The 21,834-nt window shown below is 40.7% G+C and overlaps 1 protein-coding gene across 2 annotated transcripts in view; it reads right to left on the bottom strand.

The window, feature by feature from the left end:
* Window positions 1-21,834, bottom strand: part of FTO (FTO alpha-ketoglutarate dependent dioxygenase) — a 378,421-nt gene that overhangs the window by 63,353 nt on the left and 293,234 nt on the right. Inside the window, exon 9 of one of the 2 annotated variants that reach the window (XM_060084497.1) lies at window positions 13,111-13,248. The exons of the other annotated variant lie outside the window; for it this stretch is intronic. Within the exon in view, the coding sequence (XP_059940480.1) occupies window positions 13,209-13,248 (40 nt within the window). The 3' untranslated portion in view covers window positions 13,111-13,208. Of the gene's footprint in view, window positions 1-13,110; window positions 13,249-21,834 lie in introns of those variants that run through there. 2 annotated transcript variants of the gene reach the window in all.

Raw genomic sequence — 21,834 nt, 5'->3', positions numbered from 1 at the left:
TTCTTCCGTCCTAAATAAAACACACACCTAACTCATTCTCCCTTTGCTGGTGGCTTAGAAAAGTCTGTGTCTCGCTTTCGAAAGTACTCTCTGGACTCCCAATATAATAGAAACTTCTTCTTGTGGCCCTGCATCCTTTCTGACTATTCATATCTCCTATCACTCCGCCATGAACATTGCTTCCACACTCTTCTTTCTCTAAGACATCAAGGCCAGGCCTACCTCAGAAACTCCGATTTACTGTCCCTCTGACTGGAACACTAACTCCAAGTTTTTCAGATCTCAGCTTAAATGTCACCTCTCAGAGAAGCTTTCTCTGACCTCTCTAATATTACCCACCCTTCTACCCCCATTTCCTAAGTCACTATCTGAAATGACCTTATTTACCTATCTGTTTAACATGGCTCTCTCCCACTGACACGTAAGCACCAAGAGAGCTTGGAAATACACAACTTCGGGGAAGATTTCTCTGCGTGCTTCAGTAATTAGTCTCAAATAATCTATGTGTCAATTTTTTCTTTAATTCAGTAGAAAGTCTTTAATCTGGTTAGTATAACTGAAATTTTGACCATGTAAATGATTATTCTTCATCCCACTTGGGTTTCAAAGCCATGGATGGAACCTCTCCTTTGGAGTGATCCTAATGGAATTAACCAAATTTAAAGAGATGTTGACCTGAAACCATTATTACTGGAAAGAAAAGAATCTGAATAGAAGGTCAAGCCACTGCATCTTGTGTCCCTAAAAGGATTATTTAAGTCAACTTTTTTCACCATAAGTAATAAAGCGGTTCACTCACCAGTCAGGAGGTTTGAACTCTGATTTGAATTGACGTTTGCCGAGGCTCAACCCAAAACCCCTGCGAAATGCAGCTTCGGGGAGGAGCCTCAAAGTGCAACTGTGGCCAAGGTGAGAACTGTTGGTTCGTGCCTTGAACAGCAGGTACCAATGGCAACCCTGTACCCTGAGGGCTGGCCAGGACCAGAAGAAAACAAGTTTAAATTAGAGCAGGCGGATTGGAACCCAACTAAGAAAACAAATTCCTACAGGAAGTGAGAGGCCTAATAAGTGACCAAGCGACTAAAAATCTCTGGAGAGATTATGATTAGGATCCATCCCTGACACCTGTACTTCTTGAGGACTGTGCCTGGTTCATGTCTGTAGCTCTGTATGGTTACCTAATATACTAAGCATTCAAGATATATGTAGTGGAGTGAGTTTGGAGGACAGGTCTTCCTGTAAGCTCCACGAGGCCAAGGTCTCTCCAGTACACGGCACAGTGGGAGACGTAAAAGTTGGTTGAAAGAAACACATAAATCAATGAATAAATCAGTCAGTGAATGAATGGGCCAGATCATTCCTGTAGGGCTAAGATGCTTGATAATTCTGTAGAGGTGTTAATGTTTCTCTCTCGAACTCGACATAGTTTCTTTCCAGAAGGCAAAGTATCTTTCCTTCTCCTCCATCCCTCTGTATCAACTCTGAAACAAAGGTTCTCCTACTTTTGGAGACGCAGAGATGCCTCTGACAACCTGTCCTCCTCATCAAATTCATTAACAATACCTTCATTAAGCCTCAACCATGCAGCGCAGTTACATGCTGTAGAAAAAGCTAGAAGGAGCAGGTTCCTGGAGTCTGGGAGCTAATGGCTTAAAGGCCCCTGACAGGTGTGACGCGTGTAGTGTCAGCTCGGCTCTTGATCCCTTCCCTTCACTTCTCATCCTCCTTGACAATCCAGTTTGCCCTTTTCAAGCAGAAGAAAAGGAGCGTGTAAGCAAAAGGCCCCCCTTTCCGAGGTGCGCCCTCCAGCCCTCCCAAGCCCTGCCGGCTGCTCTAGTTGTCCTGTCTTGCTTTTACACGTGGACAGACATGAGGGCAGATGAAAAATCTCATGGTGTCGAAGGGACTGGATTTTTTCCCCCAGTTTTGTAGTCAGAAGTAGACAGCGAGGTTTGCGGGGTGAGGGCATCCAAGAGAGTGGGGAAGGCCCTTCCCAGGTGGAGCACAATCTTGTCGCATCTGGTATCATAGCAGAAAGTGCTTCACCAAGAGGCCACTGCACTGAGAGCCCTCTACGTGGATTTTAACCAAACTTGTGCCTCTACAGACCTGAAGTGTTCCATGCTTCTATCACTGGTTCCGAAGCCCACAGGGGTCAAGTTACATGACGTGAGGTTCTTCCCGACTCCTAGACTCTGATTCTATTCGTGCTTGAAAATATCCTCTGATTGTCTCTGGTGGGTCATCTTTCTGGGGATAAGCCTCTGCTTAGACCCTAATTTAATGCAGCTGTAGCCACCGCGAGGAGGATTTCATTTTTGATGTGTTCACTACTGGAATAAAGGTTCCAGTGGTGCCAAAAAATATAGGCCTTATATCAGGGCGAGTTCACTTCCGCGAGCAAGAATATTAGGTATACAGGTTCAGGAAGCTCTAAGATGAGAAGTAGAGTAGGGTGTATTCTTATTAAATGTGCTTCCTAAAATTCCAAAAATAACGACCGCTTTGAGGATAATTTAAAGTTATACATAATACCACCATTCTAATAAGCCTCGATGACATTCACATGCATATTTTTACATATTTTTGAACATAAAGACTAAATAACCATTAATTGGCTGTTTTCATTTCATAGCACATCATAAGCATTTCCCCATGCTTCCATGTTGTCTTCATAAACATTACCTATGTTTTTTCTAGAGAAGAGTCTATAAAAACTTAAACCATCTATTAAATAAGGGACTATAAATATAAATCCCTTGTAATCCAAAAACTTCTAAGCAATAGGAAAAAATGACATCTGAAATATGTGCAGCTGTGATACAGCAGAAGAAAACTGAATAAAGGATATATTAGATGATTTTGCCTAAAAGCAGGAGCACTGGACCCTATTCCCTAGCTTTAGGACCTCTGGGAAATCAATCACTTTCCCTTTGCCTTAGTATTTTTTCCTCAATGAAACACAGAGGGTAGAGTTGGGTGAACTTGAAAATCCTTTCCTGCTCTAAAATTTTATGTTCATGCCTTAAAGCAACTTAATTCTAAGGAATACAAGGAATTAGGTACACTTTAACATACTCCTTACAGGAGTGGTACAGTGGAAACACACTGGGTTATGTCATTCCCCCCTTATGGGAATTGACCTCTCCAACACACATGGCTTCAGCAGCAGGATCCTAGCAGTCATGTTTGTTCAGGGTGGCCTCACCATCCCCCCGCTTCCTAAGCCAGAGTGGATTATTCCAGAAGTGGTAGCCCTCTTTCAGCCGTGTGGACAGAGATAGAGCAAAAGTTGGTGTGCTGAAAGAAGGGAGCAAGCAGACATGCAGGGAAATGCAGAAAACAAAGACAGAAACCTCCACCCACATCTATTCCTAAGATCAGGTTTCATGAGATATTCTGTATCCCTGACAAAATTCTTCCAAAACAGTCACGCCCCTTATTTCACTTGTATATCTCACCTAGCAAAAAGCACTCAGAGTTAAGTCTCCAGGAAGTGTCCTCAGTATTACTGCACATCTACATACCTCTTGGTAATTTAAAAGGAAAGAAACAAAGCAGTATTATTTGCTCCATGTGTAGGAGAGGAACAGAGGCAATGAGCTTGTAAAAACCCAAACAACATGGAAATGTCCTGGCTGAGCTACAGCTCAATCCACAGACTCTTGCTTAGCACAAAGACTACCTGTGAATTATTTCTGACCCTATAGCTTAACTTCTGTACGACAGAGTGGGAAACCATGAGAAGGAGCTAGAACGCTCAAAACTTCAGTGTTTTCAGAAACGAACGAGTTTCTGAATGAGCTTGGAGTTCTGGGCAAAAAGAGGCTCCAGTTTTTGGGTTTGACCCTTGGATCTATCTTTATGACCCAGGGATCCTCTCAGTTCCTTCTGCCTTCAATGCTAGGGACTCAGATTCCTGGCCCCAAGAAATGGGCTCTGGTCTTCTGGTCGTTTTCCCTCAGTCCAGCCCTAATGACTGCCCTCTTATGCATGCAGAGATGTTAAGAGAGATAGGCAACACAGAAGCTTGGAACTGAGTCCAGCCAGAATGCTGAAAACATTAAAGAGCTAAATATTAGATTAGGACTAATGTGCTAAATTCAGAATACTGAGAGGCAATTGGAACCTTAAAATAGGATAGACAGCTGAAAACATGAGCTTTTTTGGGGCTTTGCCTTCATCTACCCACCTATCTGCAGGTCTAATCTATCAGGTATTTAACCATATAGCAGAGATATTTCCTTCACTCCTGGGGGGAAGAAAGCCAGGAGGAATTGGTTCCATATGAAACAATGTGATCTCTATTACGTTTCTAAATTAAAACTTTGCAGCCCCTGGATGTGATAACTGTGTTTGTTCATTACACTATCTCTACCATCACCACCACCACCACAAATCCCAACCTCAAAAACAAAGAAACTGGAAAGGGAAAGAAATGTATTCGATATATATCCCACACCCAGGGATCAATGTACAACTGCCCTTTGATTTAAAGAGGGAGGAAGTGAGGGAAAGATACAAAGACGTCTGACAATTCCAGTTATTTCAGCACAAACGTAAAGAATGGTCTTGGATTTGTCTGCATCAAAACCTTCCCAAGGTTTCCCATAAGTAGCAGGAAGCTGCTTTGTTAAAGACCCTTGTAACACACTGGGACAATGATCTACAATTAACTGTTCTCCAGTGGGCCTCAGCATGACAAACCCTAATGGCTCCAAAGGAGCCCTTAAAACCTACCATGTCAATGAGCTCCCCCAAGCATGGGGATTTAGAGTTATGGATTAGACCTCTTAACTGTTCTCCTCCCCTCAAAATACCTTAAAGACCCTTGGCTCCCAGGGGAGGAGCCGTTAGAACCAGTGTCCGGTTAAGAGGTCTTTGGGAAGTCACGTGTCGACATAGTGCCAGGACATCCAATGACGACAATGCATTCAGCTGAACGCCACCCCCCCGCAACTTCATGTTACCAAAAGCCCGATTGAAGGGCCAGAACCCCAGTGACTGCCCCCCACCAAAATGAAGAAGAGGCCTCATAGGGGGTCTCATTTCATTTCTGGCTGTGGTCTGGATAGCTATGTGGTCTTGGAAACAACACCTATTTTCTTGGTGCTTTAATTGTTATACCAATCCAGTACTGATGTGGCAAGTTATCTTGCAAGTTTACATTCAGGAATACCTTAAAATAAAAGTAGACGGAAAAAAAAAAAAAGTAGACGATTTGGGGCTTCCCTGGTGGCGCAGTGGTTGAGAGTCTGCCTGCCGATGCAGGGGACACGGGTTCGTGCCCCGGTCTGGGAAGATCCCACATGCCGCGGAGCGGCTGGGCCCGTGAGCCATGGCTGCTGAGCCTGCGCGTCCAGAGCCTGTGCTCCGCAACGGGAGAGGCCACAACAGTGAGAGACCTGCGTACCGCGGGGAAAAAAAAAAAAAAAAAAAAAGTAGACGATTTGACTAAAGAGAACATGTTTTACGGCCAAAATAACAAAATGGACAAATCAGATCCCGTCCGTCAATAAGGCCCTTCCTGCTGACCATCAGTCGCTTTGAGAGGTGTGTGAATTCTTTCGGAGCACAAGGAAAAACTCGGAACCAACTCTGCATTTTCTGACCTCAGTGGTTACAGTAACATACAAAAATGATATCAAATGGATGATCCCAAACTCTGTTTAGAACGGTGACCATGTCCTATTATTGTGAAAGGGCTTTATTCCAATTGTTTTGCTGGTGACTCAATGTGCTTCATTTCCTAAGCACACACTGCCAATGAGGGGTGAGTGCCTAATACACATGGCTACAGACACCAGCTTATCACTGGAAATTATTTCAAGCCAATTTCTGTGAAAACGTAAACTATGATTGTAAAAAAGTAAAGCTCCAGAAGAATTAGAGAAACTTTAGTGGCCTGAAAGCATTAATGACCTTTTTCAAGATCCTAAAACTTCTAAAAGAGCTCTGTTACCAGGTCTTATGTTCACACCATCCTACTGGTCTCGAGAGCTCAGTTCATTCCCCACCTGTGGCTAAACAGGTTCCAGGGTATAGTATTATACACAGCAGAGCATTTGGGAAACTTTTGGGATAATGACTGTAGCAGAACTGGAAATGATTATTTCCAAATAAAAGCTTTGTCCCCCCAATGTGTTCATGCCAACAGGCTGTGCTGAGATGGCAAAGTGAGGCACATTTTTTTTTTGTTTTTTGGCTCAATTTTTCCATCACTCTTTCTTTTTCTTATATAGCTAGGGAATTCTTTTCATTTTTGAATCATAAAGCTCTTAAACTCTGGTTTTAAGATGGAAAAGCAACGGGATCTTTTATTAGAAAAGTGCTGTTGAGAGTGGCTTTGTTTCCTTGTTACACAAACATCTGCCTTCCCAGAGAGAGGAAAGCCAATGTTTAATGTAAAGTCTATTTAGAAAGGTGATTTCACATATACCATTCAGTAATAAGGGAAATAACCAGCTTTAATTTTTTATTTTCAGATTCTTAAATGGTTTCAGAATTTGGCCTGTACTGCTATGTCCCCTCAAAATGCCAGGGGGTCCGTGCAAGACACCTTTGACCTGCGCCACTCAGAAGTGATGCTGAGATGGCTAAAATGTGGACGAGGCAATACAACACTGAATGCATCATAAGTTAGACACTTGGAAAGCTGTAAGGACTTTAAAGGCCATCACCTATTAAAAAGTCACACTGTTCGGGGCTCACAGGACTCAGATGTTTCTGACCAATGTGGAGCTTTTCCTATGGCCTGGAATGGGAGGAGTGCAAGTTTCATAAAGACAGTTTTAGACTAGACAGCTGTCTGTACTCAACTCTGCCTTTTGCCCGGATCCGGATTCCTAGACTGAGGCAACAGGCTTGGCAGGAAAGACAGGGTTTTTCTGCCCCGTTTCTCCTCACTCTTCAAACCTGAGGACGTTGCCCCAGAGATTTACCAGCCCCACAGCCTGAACTTCGTTTCTCTGTTAGACAGAAAGCAGCCAGTTCTTCAAGGATTACAGAGGCTTAGCCACATTACGAGAAAAGCACTAGTTCTTCAGAGACAACACTATCTCTGTGAGCAGGTGAAAGAAAGTCACTCGGGAACTGACAGGTCATTGGCCAATTTGTCATATGAAAACCTCTTAACCTAAATAGAAGCAAAGAAGGAATCTGGCTGCCAACTGGTAGAAGCATCAACAAGCCCTTAAACACAAGCCCTATAAGAAGATAGTTAAGGTGACTAATTAACCCACAATAAAATATCAAAATCGCAAAAACATTTGGAAATCTGTTTTCTTTCAATTACTGGCTTTGTACTTTAAGTGTTCTTATATCTCAGGTCGCTGAGTTGACATGAAGATTAAAGTAATCCTTTGTGGGATAATTTCATAATTTTATCAACCAGGAGAACGTCAAGGCAGTGCTACTTTCTTTGCATTTTAGGTCTTATCAATAGCTATTTACATGGCTGTATCCTTAAAACTTCTCCCTGTACTTAAACTAAGTGCTGGAGTACACAACCCCCTCCCTCTAAATGTCTGTTTATTTCTAAGTTTGAAATCGAGAATCACCCTTGACTCTGTCTCCTTCTTCATCTTTGTAACTAATTGGTATAAAATTCTCTCACATTAGAAGTCCTTTGAAATTCATATCTCTCTTCTGTATCACTGCTCTGCCTAGTACATGCCCACCTCATGTTATTTCAAGAATACTGCTTTACTCCAAATACACTCCTTTAAACAAGAACAACCCAATTCATCGTACACCTGCCACCAAACTAATCTTCCTAAAATATCACCAGCATCATGTCACTCTCAGCGTTGGAAACCTTTGAAGGCTTCCCAGAACTCAGCCATCTCTTAGTGTCTCTCTCTTGGTCTAAGTTTCTGAAACTTTCTATTTTAGCCAGGTAGCCTAACTACTTTAGGCTATGTTTACTAAATTACTATCTTATCCTGATCCTTCTAATGAATTCTACCTAATTGCAATGACCTCTTCCCAACCGTCTACATTTTACCCAACTGGAAAGTCAACTATTCCTGAAAATCTGATCTACGTGGCTTGAGATGAACCCACCATCTGACCTTGGACCTTGCTAATGAAATGACTATCTATCGTTTGGGTCTGTGAGGTCCCCTGGCATTTTCTCAGAGGTCCATGAATTTTATCAGAATTTGTAAATTGTATGCCTTCATTTCAATGATAATCTAAAATAATTATTCTACCAGTTACATAGACCAGATTTCTCTTTAGCAGTGACATTTTGAAACTGAAAAGCGCTTTTATAGAGTAGTACTGCTTTTCTTAATATTTCAGGGATTCACAACTGGTATCTATGAGCCTCTACTATTAGAAGGGTCTAAGAATATCTTTCTTCTAAGAGAAATCTGTAAGTGCATCTGACAATCATGTATTGCCATGTGACATATCTTTCCTAGTGTTGTCTTGAACTGTTATTTAAGACCTTTATTAGAGTTTATTTTTTCATGTTTCTGTGTCTTATCTTCCCAAACAGATGGTAAACTCTCTGGGGACAGGGATTATGTCTTAGACTTCTTTGGATTCCTGATGCACCAAACCTAATCTTGAAAAGAGCAAGTGCTTGGTCAAAACTGATTGCTCTCTTTTTGACTATGAAGGGCCGATCTCGTCCACACTGGATGCCAGAGGGGAATAAAACAATGAGGACACAGTTTCACTAGATATCCAACCGAAAATTATGGAAAGGGAGTACTCAAATTGTCCAGCTGTGCGTGAGCCTCATCTGCACTAGGGCTGCATTGCTTGGAAACATTTCCCAACCAGTCACAGGGCTCCCAGAGGATGCTTTTTTTTTTTTTTTTTTTTTTTTTTTGCGGTACGCAGGCCTCCCACTGTCACGGCCCCTCCCGCCGTGGAGCACAGGCTCCGGAGGCACAGGCCCAGCAGCCACGGCCCACGGGCCCAGGCACTCCGCAGCACGTGGGATCCTCCCGGACCGGGGCACAGACCCGCGTCCCCTGCATTGGCAGGCGGACCCCCAATCATTGTGTCACCAGGGAAGCCCCAGAGGATGCTTTTTATACAACAAAGGTTTTCATCATTCCTTTCTTCCAATAATACAATAAAAATCAAGTCCGTTTATTAGTACTAAGTAAAATTGAAGCATTTCTTTCTCTTAACTGGTAAGAGGTACCAGAATTTTAAAAAGGTGTTGAATCCGACCTATTAATATTTCTGGTAAGTCCTTAATTTCATGCTATCGTACAGAGAATCCTAGAAGCACCATTCATCTCCTCTGTGAACAGGGTGGTCCTGTGTGTCATCCTATAGACTTTATTAGTAGCAAAATGAAGCCAGGAGATGTCAAGGAGACAGGATTAGAAGGAGCAGAGAACCTCAAAATGGGATTTTCCCACTTGAGGACTGCGAGAGGAGTGGAAAATTAATTGGCCCCTATCCATACACAGTGCTTCATTGATTACCTGCAATCTTTTCTCATGCAAGTATGTAGAGTTGATTTATATGGATTTACAGAGTGTAATACTTTATCGTGTTAGTTAAGAACTCGGGCAGCAATCGACAGCAGAGGCCAGCATAAATGAAACCACGGACTAATTTACTAGAAGAAAGAATATTCTTTAACCAGTGCCTTTCCCACTGTTGTTACCTGGAGATGGGAATGGGATAAACCAAGGAGGACTATGACACAAGATTGCTGATGGGATGTGAACTAATCCTGTGGTTCAGTGAATGTCATTCTTCACCACGGAAAGAGACCTGTGGCAGTTTCACGAAGAGCAAAAGATCAAGGTTGGAAATCGCGTGGATTTTACAAACCGGTGATAGATAAATACATAAATGAATACACACACATTTTATTTCGTAGCAGATCATTCCAAAGAATGTGCTAGGACTAGGGAAGAAAGTAGGCAGTTACAGGGACAAATGATAAACTTCTTGCAAAATAGTCTGCCCTATGCCTCATGTCTCAACTAACAAAAGGGGACAGGGAAGGTAGCTTTAGGAAGAAAATAACTAAAGCTAGGGCACGTGAGGAAGCTTTTCTTCCTCTGTGAACTGTTCTTTGTTCAAGTGCTACTGCACATTCAGCATGAAAGTTAATTAACACACAGCACACTGCTGCCTGGAACGCCTTATGTAATTATACCTGGAGTCTAATTAGGTAACTCTCCACTCTTCCTTGTCTCAATCACCCAAGCTACACTCTCTCAAAGTGTGGCTAGCATTAATTCAGGAAGGCTTGTGACATGCCTGTGAAATTGAAAAGTTGTCAGTTTCAACATGTTGGATACACTAACAGCCTAAATGAGCTTTCCCACATGCCTTTCATGCAGAAAATGAAACCTTGTGAGTTTCATCTTGCTGGATTCCTTTGGATTTTCTTCTGGTGTTCCACAGATTCCAGAACAGCATGCCAGGGAGAATTATACTTTATTGATGACAGAGTCAGGCCATCACTCATTGAGGTATTTGTGCTGTTATTTATTTAACTTTCATAGGATGATATACTGTTAATATTAACTCAGTGCTGATGGAATTCTGAGAAATTAAAATTCTTTTTCCTTAGACTTTTTTGGAATTTTCCAAACATTTTACAACGAGGAAGCATTATCTTTATGCTCATAAAAATGTAGGGAGGAAAAGAAAAATTGGTAAAAGACTCCTCCACAAAATGATCCCATCCTTAATTTTCCCACAGTAATGTATGAATGACGACCATGTAATATACACAGTGTAACTTACTACTACAGGATCTTATTTCAGAATTTAAAACATTGTGTACAATAAAATACTAACCTACAACAAAAGCTTTCATTTAGACTATCAAATTGAACAAATGTGCAAGCTATGTTGTAAATCCCCCCCAAGTATGTACAACTCAGTCAAATAGGGTACAGATTTTAGTGACACATGACGTGACAAGGGTTGTAATCAGTAAAGGTTAACAACAGATTACACTTACGTTTTTCTCTGACCACCATCTGTAAGTGACACCATAAATCACCCTTGAGATTTGTCACTTGGGCTTGGCACACCTTTGTTATCAGGTAAAAATGACAAAGGGAACACCATGTGCTTAAATCTGTTGATCCCATGAACAGGAAATTCACAGGAGCTGAATGCCACCCCACGTATTCTGAAAATTGGTGGGAGGGGAGGGAGGAGTCGGGGGAGTGAGAAGCAGAAGTTAATTAGCTTCAACGCCTGGGTCCACTGCTACCATCAGCCATGCTACCCAACTGGTGGGCCAAGCCAAAGGGATCAGAGACAAGTCTTAACTACTGCCAAGTTCACACACTGCCTGAAGCGACTGTCAACTAATGATAGATTAGACATATCTGATTGCTCTATCAAAACATTCATCTCAAATCTTGATTAGTAAGCCTATTGAATTAAGATTAATTCACAAGGGCGCTGCTGACAGATAAGATACTTTATCTGACAACGTGTACTAGTTGCTTTGCCTGAAGCAAAACAACAACAACAACAAAAAAAAAACCCAACACAAAACAAAACACAAACTTCTGAGTTGCTAGTAAAATAAACAGTATCAAGTACAGCACATTGAGAAGGATAATGAGGCTACAGTGCACCTTTTAGTTTAATACAGAGCTTGCTTGTGAGAACCCAGCCTTGATACAAAAACAGGAGGGGTTAAGGGAGAGACATACACTAGGAACAATATACTGCATATATTGCAAACAAGAGAAACCCAGAGAGCCCTCCTGCCTTTCCAGCAAGGAATGTGTAAGAGCTGGGAACTTGGGGTTGCTGCAGGAAGCGTCACCCTCAGTTTGGTGACATCCCAGTTACTCAGGCCAGAGGCAGAGTAGAATTGGCCTGCCTTTGTCAACGTCACCATCCAATTACTCTCCTTGTCTCTGGGATGAAGACAGCTGTGCATAGAAATATTCAGCAGACCTAAACTCTTGGGATTTTCAGAAGGTGGATGTTATTTTTCGTTACTGTTAGGAATTGAAATGATGAGGAGGAGGGAAAGAACTAGTACTTCTGTGTTTTGTTTTCTTAAGAAAAGGGGTTACAATGAGTGTTTTAAAATATTTTTTCTTTCTTTTTTTGTTTTAGCTTTGTCTGAAGCAAGGAAACCCTCCATATGATATACATTAAACTGTGAGTTTAGTACTTAGTGACTAAATGACTCAGGAAAGACTATCACGGTGTCTCTCATTCCGCTGGTATCTCTCAACCCAGTTCATCCCAAACCCGAACCTAAACTATCCGTCCACTCCTGTCCATTCACAGCTTTGTCAATCCCCCAAATTCAGCTGTGGTTGTTGGGGGATGGGAGTTACACAGTAAGAGGATGCTAAGTACTCAAAATCTCGTGGAATTTTAGACGGTATCATTATCTTATCCCGACCTTATGATTTTTCCAGAAGCCTAACGTCCTATAATCATGTTTCTCTTTTGCTAGTATTAACCTTTCGGTGACTTCTTTCTTTTCTCTCTCTCTCTCTCTCATAACTACCCTCTGTTAATCAATTGTGCACTGCAGATGGGGTCAAGGAAACCTACTTCCTCCTCGGATAGCCTCCAATGTCTCTACTCTTGGGGATAAAAGTGCTTTAAATGGAGTTATAGTCTAGGAAAATCAATATATGATTACTGCAAAGATTTGTATTGATTGTCCTGTTGCATTGCAAAAAGGCTAAAGAAAAATGGCATGGCACATTTGCCTTCAATGTCTACTCCACAGATTTTGTTGTGAATGTTTGGGGCAAGAAGAAAATGTTGGAACTTTATTTGATGACCTAAAGTTCTCATCACTCAATCCACTTACTTCTCTCTCTACCCGAGAAAACACTTCATTATAACTCTCTGGGCTTCCAGTCTATAATACTGGTGACATCAGGGACTCCCAGGAGAGAGCTGAAGGGTGTCTACTCCCCACAAGGGGGCTGTGTCCGAAACTGCTGGTTCCCTTCCTATAGCATCCATCCTCCTCTTCTCCCTCCCTTACCGCATCCCGCTTTTGTTGGGAGCAGCGCTGTACTCAGCTGAAAAATATTTCTGTTTCCTGTATCAACAGGTGTGACTAAGTGATGAACTTCTGACTAATGGCATCTAGGTGGAGGCTGTTGGGTAAGGGCTTCTGGGGAAGTTCCTTCAAAGGGGGGAAGGGGATGACTCCATTGCCAGACACATTTGCATTCCCCCCTTTCTTCCTTCTTCCAACCTGGAATGTAGATGAGACATTAGGAGCTGGAGCAGTTCTCTTGTGACCATGAAGGAAACCTGAAAAGAGAAGCCATTTCAAAAGCCTGGCAGAGCCAAAAGACTGAAGGAACCACGAACATTGGTGATGTTGTGAAGCACCCATAATGGCCCTAGTCTTTCTGGATTTCTCTCAAATGAAGGAAATATAAATCCCTATAAGGCTGAAGACACTGTCTTTCAGGTCTGCAATATTTGCAGCCAAACGTCAGACACTTCTCCTACAAAATGCCTGATTATGTGAGTCCTCAATGTCACAACGGCTAATAAAAATGAGTTATGTTTATCTTTAGGGTTAATGTCATATGCAATGGCCACTGGGTGGTCCAGATACTTTATGGTGTCTGTAATCATTTAGTTGCTTTTCTAATCATTAGAAAATATATAATTCCTATAGTTGAGGAAGCACTACAGTAATACAGTCATTTATTTATTTATTTATCTATTTGTTTGTTTATTTAAGATTTCAGCTAAGCCAGCACTGAATTTTTTTTAAATTTATTATATATAAAGCACAAACTTACAAGTACAGTTCTTTTGTTTTATTTTGTTTGGCTGCACTGCCGGCTTGTGGGATCTTAGTTCCCCGGCCAGGGACTGAACCTGGGCCCCCGGCAGTAAGAGCTCAGAGTCCTAACCACTGGACCGCCAGGAAATTCCCAGTAATACAGTCTTTTAAAAGTTCAGTCTAAGAGGGAAGGGATATGGGAACAGATGTATATGTATAACTGATTCACTTTGTTATAAAGCAGAAACTAACACACCGTTGTGAAGCAATTATACTCCAATATAAAGTTGTAAAAAAAAAAAGTTCAGTCTTTGTTATTTTTAGCTGTACAGCCTCCATTTCCCTTTCTTATTACTTCTAGTAATAGGACTCCAATTTTCTTTTGGGAAATTGCTCCCCCCCAGTAGTGGGCAGTCTTAGTGGGACTGCCATCAAGATATTCTGGCCTCCCCCAGCTGAGAAGCGAGTGCAAGATCCAGGCTGGGCCCCATCAGACTTTGATTCTTGAGTGCAGCAGAGCTTATTCCTTCCTGATAAGTGCACATGCTTTCCTCCTGCCCGGATCCTAGGAGCTGCACTGCTTCCTCTCCCGTCAGAGCTGTTTTTCATGGGTACTGTAAACCACCCCATAGCCTTTCATAAAGAGAAACTCTCCCTCCTGCTTTTTTCTTTTTTGCTTAAGTTAGCCAGTATTTGTTCTGTTGCTTGCCACCAAAGAATTCTAACTCAGAAACTATCATCAGAAGGGAACTATGAGGCAGCCACTTTCCTTTTGTTTAAAAGAAGTTCTCAAGGAAGTAATTTCCAGCCTCTGCCTGGGGAAGGGAATGCCCAGCCGAGGGCAGAGTCTGCCCAGGGACTCCAGGGTCACACAGCACAAACTGCTCTGACTCCTTGCTTCGGATGGCACTGTACTCAAGTCTCAATAGGACGCAGCATATTTGCTACAACAAAATCATCCCACGAAATAATAAAATTTGTTTGGGTTTTTCTGTGAATAAATTTGAAATCTATTTTCCAAAATTAAGGGACCCAGGAAACCACTTCTTTGTCTTACTGAAAAACCAACAGATACCTGACATCATTTAATGCAGAGCCCAATACCTAAAAGTAGGGAACCTGAGTTCTTACTGAATAAAAGAATTGCAGAATGAACACACCCTAACCCTAAGGCTTCAAGGCCCATTTAGAGAGTTATGAAATAAGAGGTATTTTATTATTATAAATTAAGAGAGGGAGCTTCAAAAGCCTCTGCTTTATAGACAGCATACTCATTACTACAGAGTTCTTCTTAATGGCTAAAGTGACTAAGCAATTTAAATTTTTCATTGAATACGGACAGAAGTTGCTGATTACGGAGTTTACTGACTACTTAAGCGCCAATGGACTCCTACAACGTTTCCTTTAAAAACTGCAGCTTAAATATAAGGTGATATTAAATTAGGAGAAAAGTGTAATTTTAGTAATATAATAGTAATACTGATAAAAAGCAACCTTTAGTTGCTTCCTGTTCCAAAAACTTTAAATATATAAAGTAATATAATACTCATAATAATCCATGACGTAAGTACTACTATGATCTCCTCTATTCAGATGGGGAATAATGAGGTTCAGGTGAAGCAGAGAGGTTAAGTAACTTGCCCAACATCATTTAGTCTGTACACGGAAGAACCAGGATAAATCTCAACACTGCTGTGATGAGACTGTATATTCCTCCTACAATGCAGGTGCTGACATAAAATACTGTAACTAGTCCAGGAAGCAATTTGGTCATGTAAGGCAAAAAGCCACACACGTTTATACCTTTTACTCAGTAAGTACACTTCTAATAATATATTCCAGGGAAACAACCTAAATGAAGGAAACACCTAAAGAGATTTTTATTGCAGCATTATTCTTAAGAGTGAAACTAAGCAGAAGTAACCCAACTTTTCAATAATGGGAACTGCTTAAATAAAATACACTATTGAAACCTAATGGATTATTATCATCATTAAAATGCATAACTATTAAATTATAAAACAACATGGGAAACACTGGTGTTAAACAAAAAAGCAGAAAACAAAATTACACATATTCAACGATGACACCTATATTCAACATTGTATTCATATGGCCCATGGCTGGAAATTAACTTCAAAATGAAAATGGTTGTATTAGGACAGTGGGACTGTGGCTAAATGCTCCCTGCACCCCCTCCGGTTTTTCTCTCTCATTTTTAAAATCTCAAGAAGGGTGAAAGATGACGCAGGAAAAATGCTTGCAAGAAAGGAAGAGAAATGGCACCAAGCTTCCACTGCCCCCGGATGCTTCTGGATCTTGATTGGGAAAGTCTATCGTCACCCCTTCACTGTAGATTAACTAGAAAGCTCCGAAGGAAGGGAAGCTTAGCCACGCAAGGCTCTTTATCCAGTCAAGGTAAATGAAGTTCGGCTGGTCAGGAGAATAAATAAGATTAGTTATGGGCTCCAGGTCATCCACTCATGGAGGTCAGCGAGTGTGAGGTTATTATCCTTGGTAGAAAAGCAGCAAAATAGCATTAAGGAATAAATTAATGAAAAAGGTAGAAGATTATTTGAACTAAAGCCCTAATCAGTTTAGAGATTTCACTCAACTGCTCTACTGGCCATCAGTCAAGCTCACAAAACAAATATGCTTGTTCTCTTAAGTAATTCCGGGAGATCTCCCTTTCTTGCTTCAAAGACATCCAATCTAAGGAAAGTCATGAATAAAGTTACGCCAGTTTGCTGTTACACCTCATACAAAACCCACTGAAGCATTAAGGTGCATTCTACTAAAATAGTAAAGCAGATTATTTATACTAGACGCATAATTGCTAGTCCTATTTGGCCTCTGATTCCAAATAGAACATCATCCTACACCCATTCAGAAACACTGAATTCACCAATGTGCAAACTGCATATTTTATTAAATAAACACAAACTGGGAGATAATGACATACATTTGTTTTCATTACAAGGAGTAATGCAATATTTCTCCAAGGCTTACTGCATTAGCATTTCTTGCCACGTTTCAAATGTCTTTGAACTTTCTGAAAAGCTACATCTGTTAGCTCCCGCGTATACAGCCAAAAGTTACCAAGTGAATTAAGTTTTAATATAAATTGCTTTGTTCACTATTAAGATTGATGTTGGACACACTGTACTGTAAGTTGCAAAGTGCAATTACAATTCGTTGCAATTATCTGTGGTTGTTAATAGCACAAGATAGCATGTCACTTTCTACGGAGTGTATAATTTATCACTTGTGTGTTTTTTTTCTTCATGAACTCTTGTGGTATTCCAAATGTATAATCTTGTTGTATTTATTTCCCAGTGGTCCAACAAAATGCACAGCAAGTGCTGACTAGAACAAACTAAAAAGCACTGCTATTGACAAGCCGTCACTTGAGCGGTAATGAACATTCTGCCTCTACTTTCACCTCAACCAACCGGCAGCTTTAATTTATGATAAAGCAAAGGAGAGGCAACCTCCAGGTTTATTATACCCTCAGTGCTGTTTCAAATAAAGTAATTAGAAGGTCAAGAGACAGGTCTGGAAAGCCAAATATAAATGCAACCCTTCTGTACCGACACTGGAAAAAAAAAAAAAATGAAAAAAGCCTAGTGTGTTCAAAGAACGTTTTATCCATCTTTCTTCTCCAGAGAGGGGCAAGTCAATTTTTTTTTCCCCAGTACTACCGTAACCAATCAGAAACAGTGGCAACTCCTTTCTTTCACTCTCTAATTTGCTCCATATGGACGACGGGCAGCACACCTAACAGATACTGTCCTTAGGAGAACGTGATGAACTAGTCCCCCAAAACTGTTCTGAACTATAAACTTAGGACAGGTGATCTGTTTTTATTTTATTTTTTAATAAAGAAAAATTCAGTAGGTGGATGATGGAAAGGTTCTGGAGAAACCCTAGTAATGTAACAAGAGCCCTCCCTTCCCCCCAAGAAAACTTTAAAAATCTATTTAAAAAACCTTTTGCTTAAAATTTTTTCTTGAAAAAAGCATCTGAGGGAAAGGAGGTGACTTGGGGAAAAAATTACCCTTTCAATGTATTTTGTTATCAGCGATGGAAAAAACAATTATAAGAAACTAGCATGCTGTTTCTAACGAACTGTCTGTTATTCTTCATCTGCAAGGCTCTTAATTTTACATATGTTGTAATCTGTTTGCTAACCTCTCTCTGCCTTTTTGTCTCCTATATAACAATGACACCACGCTAAAAAAAAAAAAAAAAAAAAAAGGCTGTGAAACTCAATGGACCTAGACTTTATATCCAGTCTACCTTCTGGGGAGTAAGTCAGAAAATTTTAAGGACCACATTCTCCCTTCTAAGCCAGCTGCCTTCAAACATGTTCATCCATGGATCACTTTAGTGAGAGATGAAGTCCCAGGAATCTATGCCATCTCTCTCCATTAGCCTACAGTTTCAAACCCTTTTCCTGGCCCCTAAATGAAGGGAAGGGGAAGGGAGGAGGAGAGAAGAGGAGGAAGGGAAGAGGGGAAGGAAGTGCCAAGGGCAGGAGGGAGAGAAGGAGACTAAACCAGACCTCGACCAGCTTCTGCACAGGTAGCTCTAGGACAGTTAACCAAATGATACAAATCATTCTTGGTGTCATAACCTATAAAAACGCTAATAGCTACTTGAAGGCTATCACATTCATCTTGATCCACCTCTTCTGGGGAACTGTGGAGCATATGCTCCCAAAGCCTTTTTGAAATAACATTTCGTTGCGTCATTTTTGCTTCAAGTACTTTATCACTGTCTGTCCAAGCAGTTGGTATAATTACACCTGATTATGTAAGTGGTGGAAATGTATGTAATCTCTTAGTTAGAACATGTAATTATGTTGTAAAAATCCTTATGAAACTGTAAAACAAAAAGCACACAAGAATAGTAGGTGGGGTTTCTTTTCCTTTTCTTTTTTTTTTTTTTTGACCCCCACTCAGAAAAACAACTGAAGCAACGACTCCATCATGGTGTGGTAGGAAATGGGTACCTCTGGGGCCCTCATCTACCTGGGTGAAGGAACGGGCAGCTTTGATCCAAGATCACCTTCGTATCCCTGAGGCCAAACAGTATTTGCAAGTCAGGCACTAATATAGAGACAACATCTGTACCATATGACCAACTGTATATATGAAATGCAAAATAGTATATTTTCTGAGACATACAGCATCTAGGTTGGTTTCTTCAACCCAGGAACATGTTTTTTTTTTTTCTTCTTCTTTTTCTTTTTCTGTTGTTGCTTAAAAAATTTTTTTTCTTATTTATTTTACACTAAAATATAATGTTCCTAAATAATCTGTACGCTTAGTGGGGAAATAGGTATAGAAATAAACTAGATTTTTTTCAAAAGACACTTTGAGGCAGGAATTTCAGCCATTTTCTGCAAGGAGATAAAACAAGAAGTATGTGACTGACCTGAATTCCTCAATCCCCCTCTTCTACCCTGGTCTTTCCCTGGAGGTGCTAACGAGGAGTGAAATGTTTACCATGCTGGGCTGTGCAGTGGAATCAGATGCACAGAGCCTGAGAGATTCACACTGGACAGCAAGGCTTGTTTCATCAGGCTGTAAACCTTCAGTCTCAGCAGAAAGCCTGACTATGGCATTACTAGATGTCAAACCTCTACCAAACAGGAAATTCTCCAATTTCTACCTCTTCCCCATAAGACCTCGGCCCCAAAGGTATATAGTAATAGAGGAGTTCCCGGTTTCTGTCTTAGGGGCTCAGCACTGAGGTCGGTTTTTAGGAAAATGTAAAGGAAACATACCACTGTACACGAGGACTTTACAAGTACTGCCCAGTACAGGGCAAAGCCCAGTACTTGCATAAATTTTGCATATATCCATTAAATACGTGAACTGTTACTAAAGAATTTCAAATGGTTCTGAGAGTGTGCCAGAGACTGAAAAAAGAAAAGCATGGCGTCTGTGGGAGGTACTGTTGGTTGCCTCCCCAGCAACCATTTCCTTCTTGCTCCTTGCTAACAGAACTTCTATTTTATTCAACATTCAGAGCAAATGGACTCCAATGCCAGCTCAGGAGGAAGCTGGTTAATAAGCCAATCATGGTGTTTCCACTTCCCTTGCCAGTCTTTGGTTTAGGAGGAGACATGTGACTGAGATCTGGACTATGAGACCAGAGGGAAGGTCAACGGGGAGTTCCTTTGGAGCATTTTCGCACTCTGGAGAAGGAGACACTAGAAGGGTTGATGTCTTTCCATTGCTGTTGCTTCTACATCTGGATGTGATGCCTGGAGCAGCTGCAGCCATTTGAAACACAAAGGAAGCCAGCATAAGGGTAAAGGTTCCAGTGGCAGAACTTAGAAGAATCCAGGTATTCAGTGACATCATTGGGCCTATGATCATATCAACCTACAGCTGTCCTACTTCTGAACTTCCTGTAATGTGAGATAATAATCACCCTTGTTTCAGCCAACTTGAGTCACAGCACAATTTGATACTGTACCCATTTGACCATTATGGAAGGCTAGCATTTATATTCTTAGTTTAGCTACAAGCATAACAACACATCTGAATTTAAATCTCATTCATGAAAACTAAATTGGTATCTGCATACATTACTGGTGGGGTTTTAAAAATTGGTATAATCCTCTTGGAGAGCAGTTTGTCAATATGTATCAAGAGTTATAAAGAAGCTTATAAATTTTGATCCAGTATTTCACTTTGGGCAATTTATCTCAGGGAAATAATCCAAAACATGGAGACATATATACTCTATATTTGACAGGGTATTATGCCTCCATTAAAAATGATGATTAAAACTGTTAGTAAAGTGAAAAATATTTATGACAAGTGAAAAGAAAGACTATAATAATAATAACACTAAAACAACAATGCTCAACATGCGTGGAGGTTTAAGAGCTCAACGTGTGTAACAAAAAAATGGTTACAGAGCTGGTGTCATGGTGGGAGATTATGGGTGAGCTATTTTTGCCTGTTCTTTTGTTTCCAAATTTCCTAAATAGAAAAAATATATATATTTGAAATTTCCACCCTGCATTATTCAGCTGCTTAGTACAATTTGTGGGCTACGCTGATTGAAAATGTCTGGAGAGGGAGATTGGGTTAGCCTGGGGAAAAGACTTGAGGCAGATGCAGAAAGCTCATTAGCACCAGGATTTCTTCACAACTAGTTGGATTTTTTTCCTCTAAATTCTGACTTTTCTTTCTCTTTCTTTCCTTTTTTTTTTTTTTTAAAGAGATGATTATTCCATGATTTGGGTAAGGTGAATAATAATAGTTAACAAGTATGGGATGGTGAGCTAACACACCATCACTGAAAGAAGCCCATTGGGGAAAATTCCTATTTCTAAATAAGAGAAAGGAAATGCCAACTGCTTTGATTCAAGTGTTCTGCTTCAGAATAAATGTGCCCAGAAGCACAGAGGGGTACAAGGTGGGGACTGTGAGGTATTAGGACATTTAAAAAAATAAAAAAATAAAAGCAGGGACATAGATGCTTCTTCTAGTTCTAAGCTAACAACAGCACTACTGACAGACTCCCAAAGAAGCTCACGATATTCCACATAATTAAGAGGGATGTTGGCATCAGAGGGACCAGAAATGTCCTGTAGATTAACTGCTGACTTCATTGCTAATGACTGCCCAATTGCTTTAGACTAATTGGTGCAATCTCCATTTTTGCAGCAAAGATGAAGTATCAACTTGATTTGGTGTCGATAAAAAATTGATGGATGCTTCTGACTGCTACTTCTCAACAATACACGGATTATTACTACCATAATTATCATAAATGACAAAACATGGGCAAGTGGTGATTACAAGTCTAATTCTATCTTGAGGTTTTAATGGCATAAACCACTCAGGCTTTACACTCATGATTTACTGCATCATCAAAATCCCTGAAAGGATTACTCTTGGGTGAATGCCACTCATTATCTTACCAATAATGCATTGGTTGGGCCCAACATGAAACAAATAATCAAGACTGAGTTCTTGGAAAAGCCCTTTTAAAATATTTAAATCTCTAGTTTTAGAAGGAGGCATGTACCTGCCAAAATCTTTCTCTTCATTTCTGGATGTTAGAGTTGTATT

This window comes from Mesoplodon densirostris, chromosome 19 (genome assembly GCF_025265405.1).
Source record: "Mesoplodon densirostris isolate mMesDen1 chromosome 19, mMesDen1 primary haplotype, whole genome shotgun sequence".
Classification (NCBI taxonomy): domain Eukaryota; kingdom Metazoa; phylum Chordata; class Mammalia; order Artiodactyla; family Ziphiidae; genus Mesoplodon; species Mesoplodon densirostris.
The sequence above is the reverse complement of the archived record's forward strand: the minus strand, read 5'-3'. Positions and strand labels throughout refer to the sequence as shown.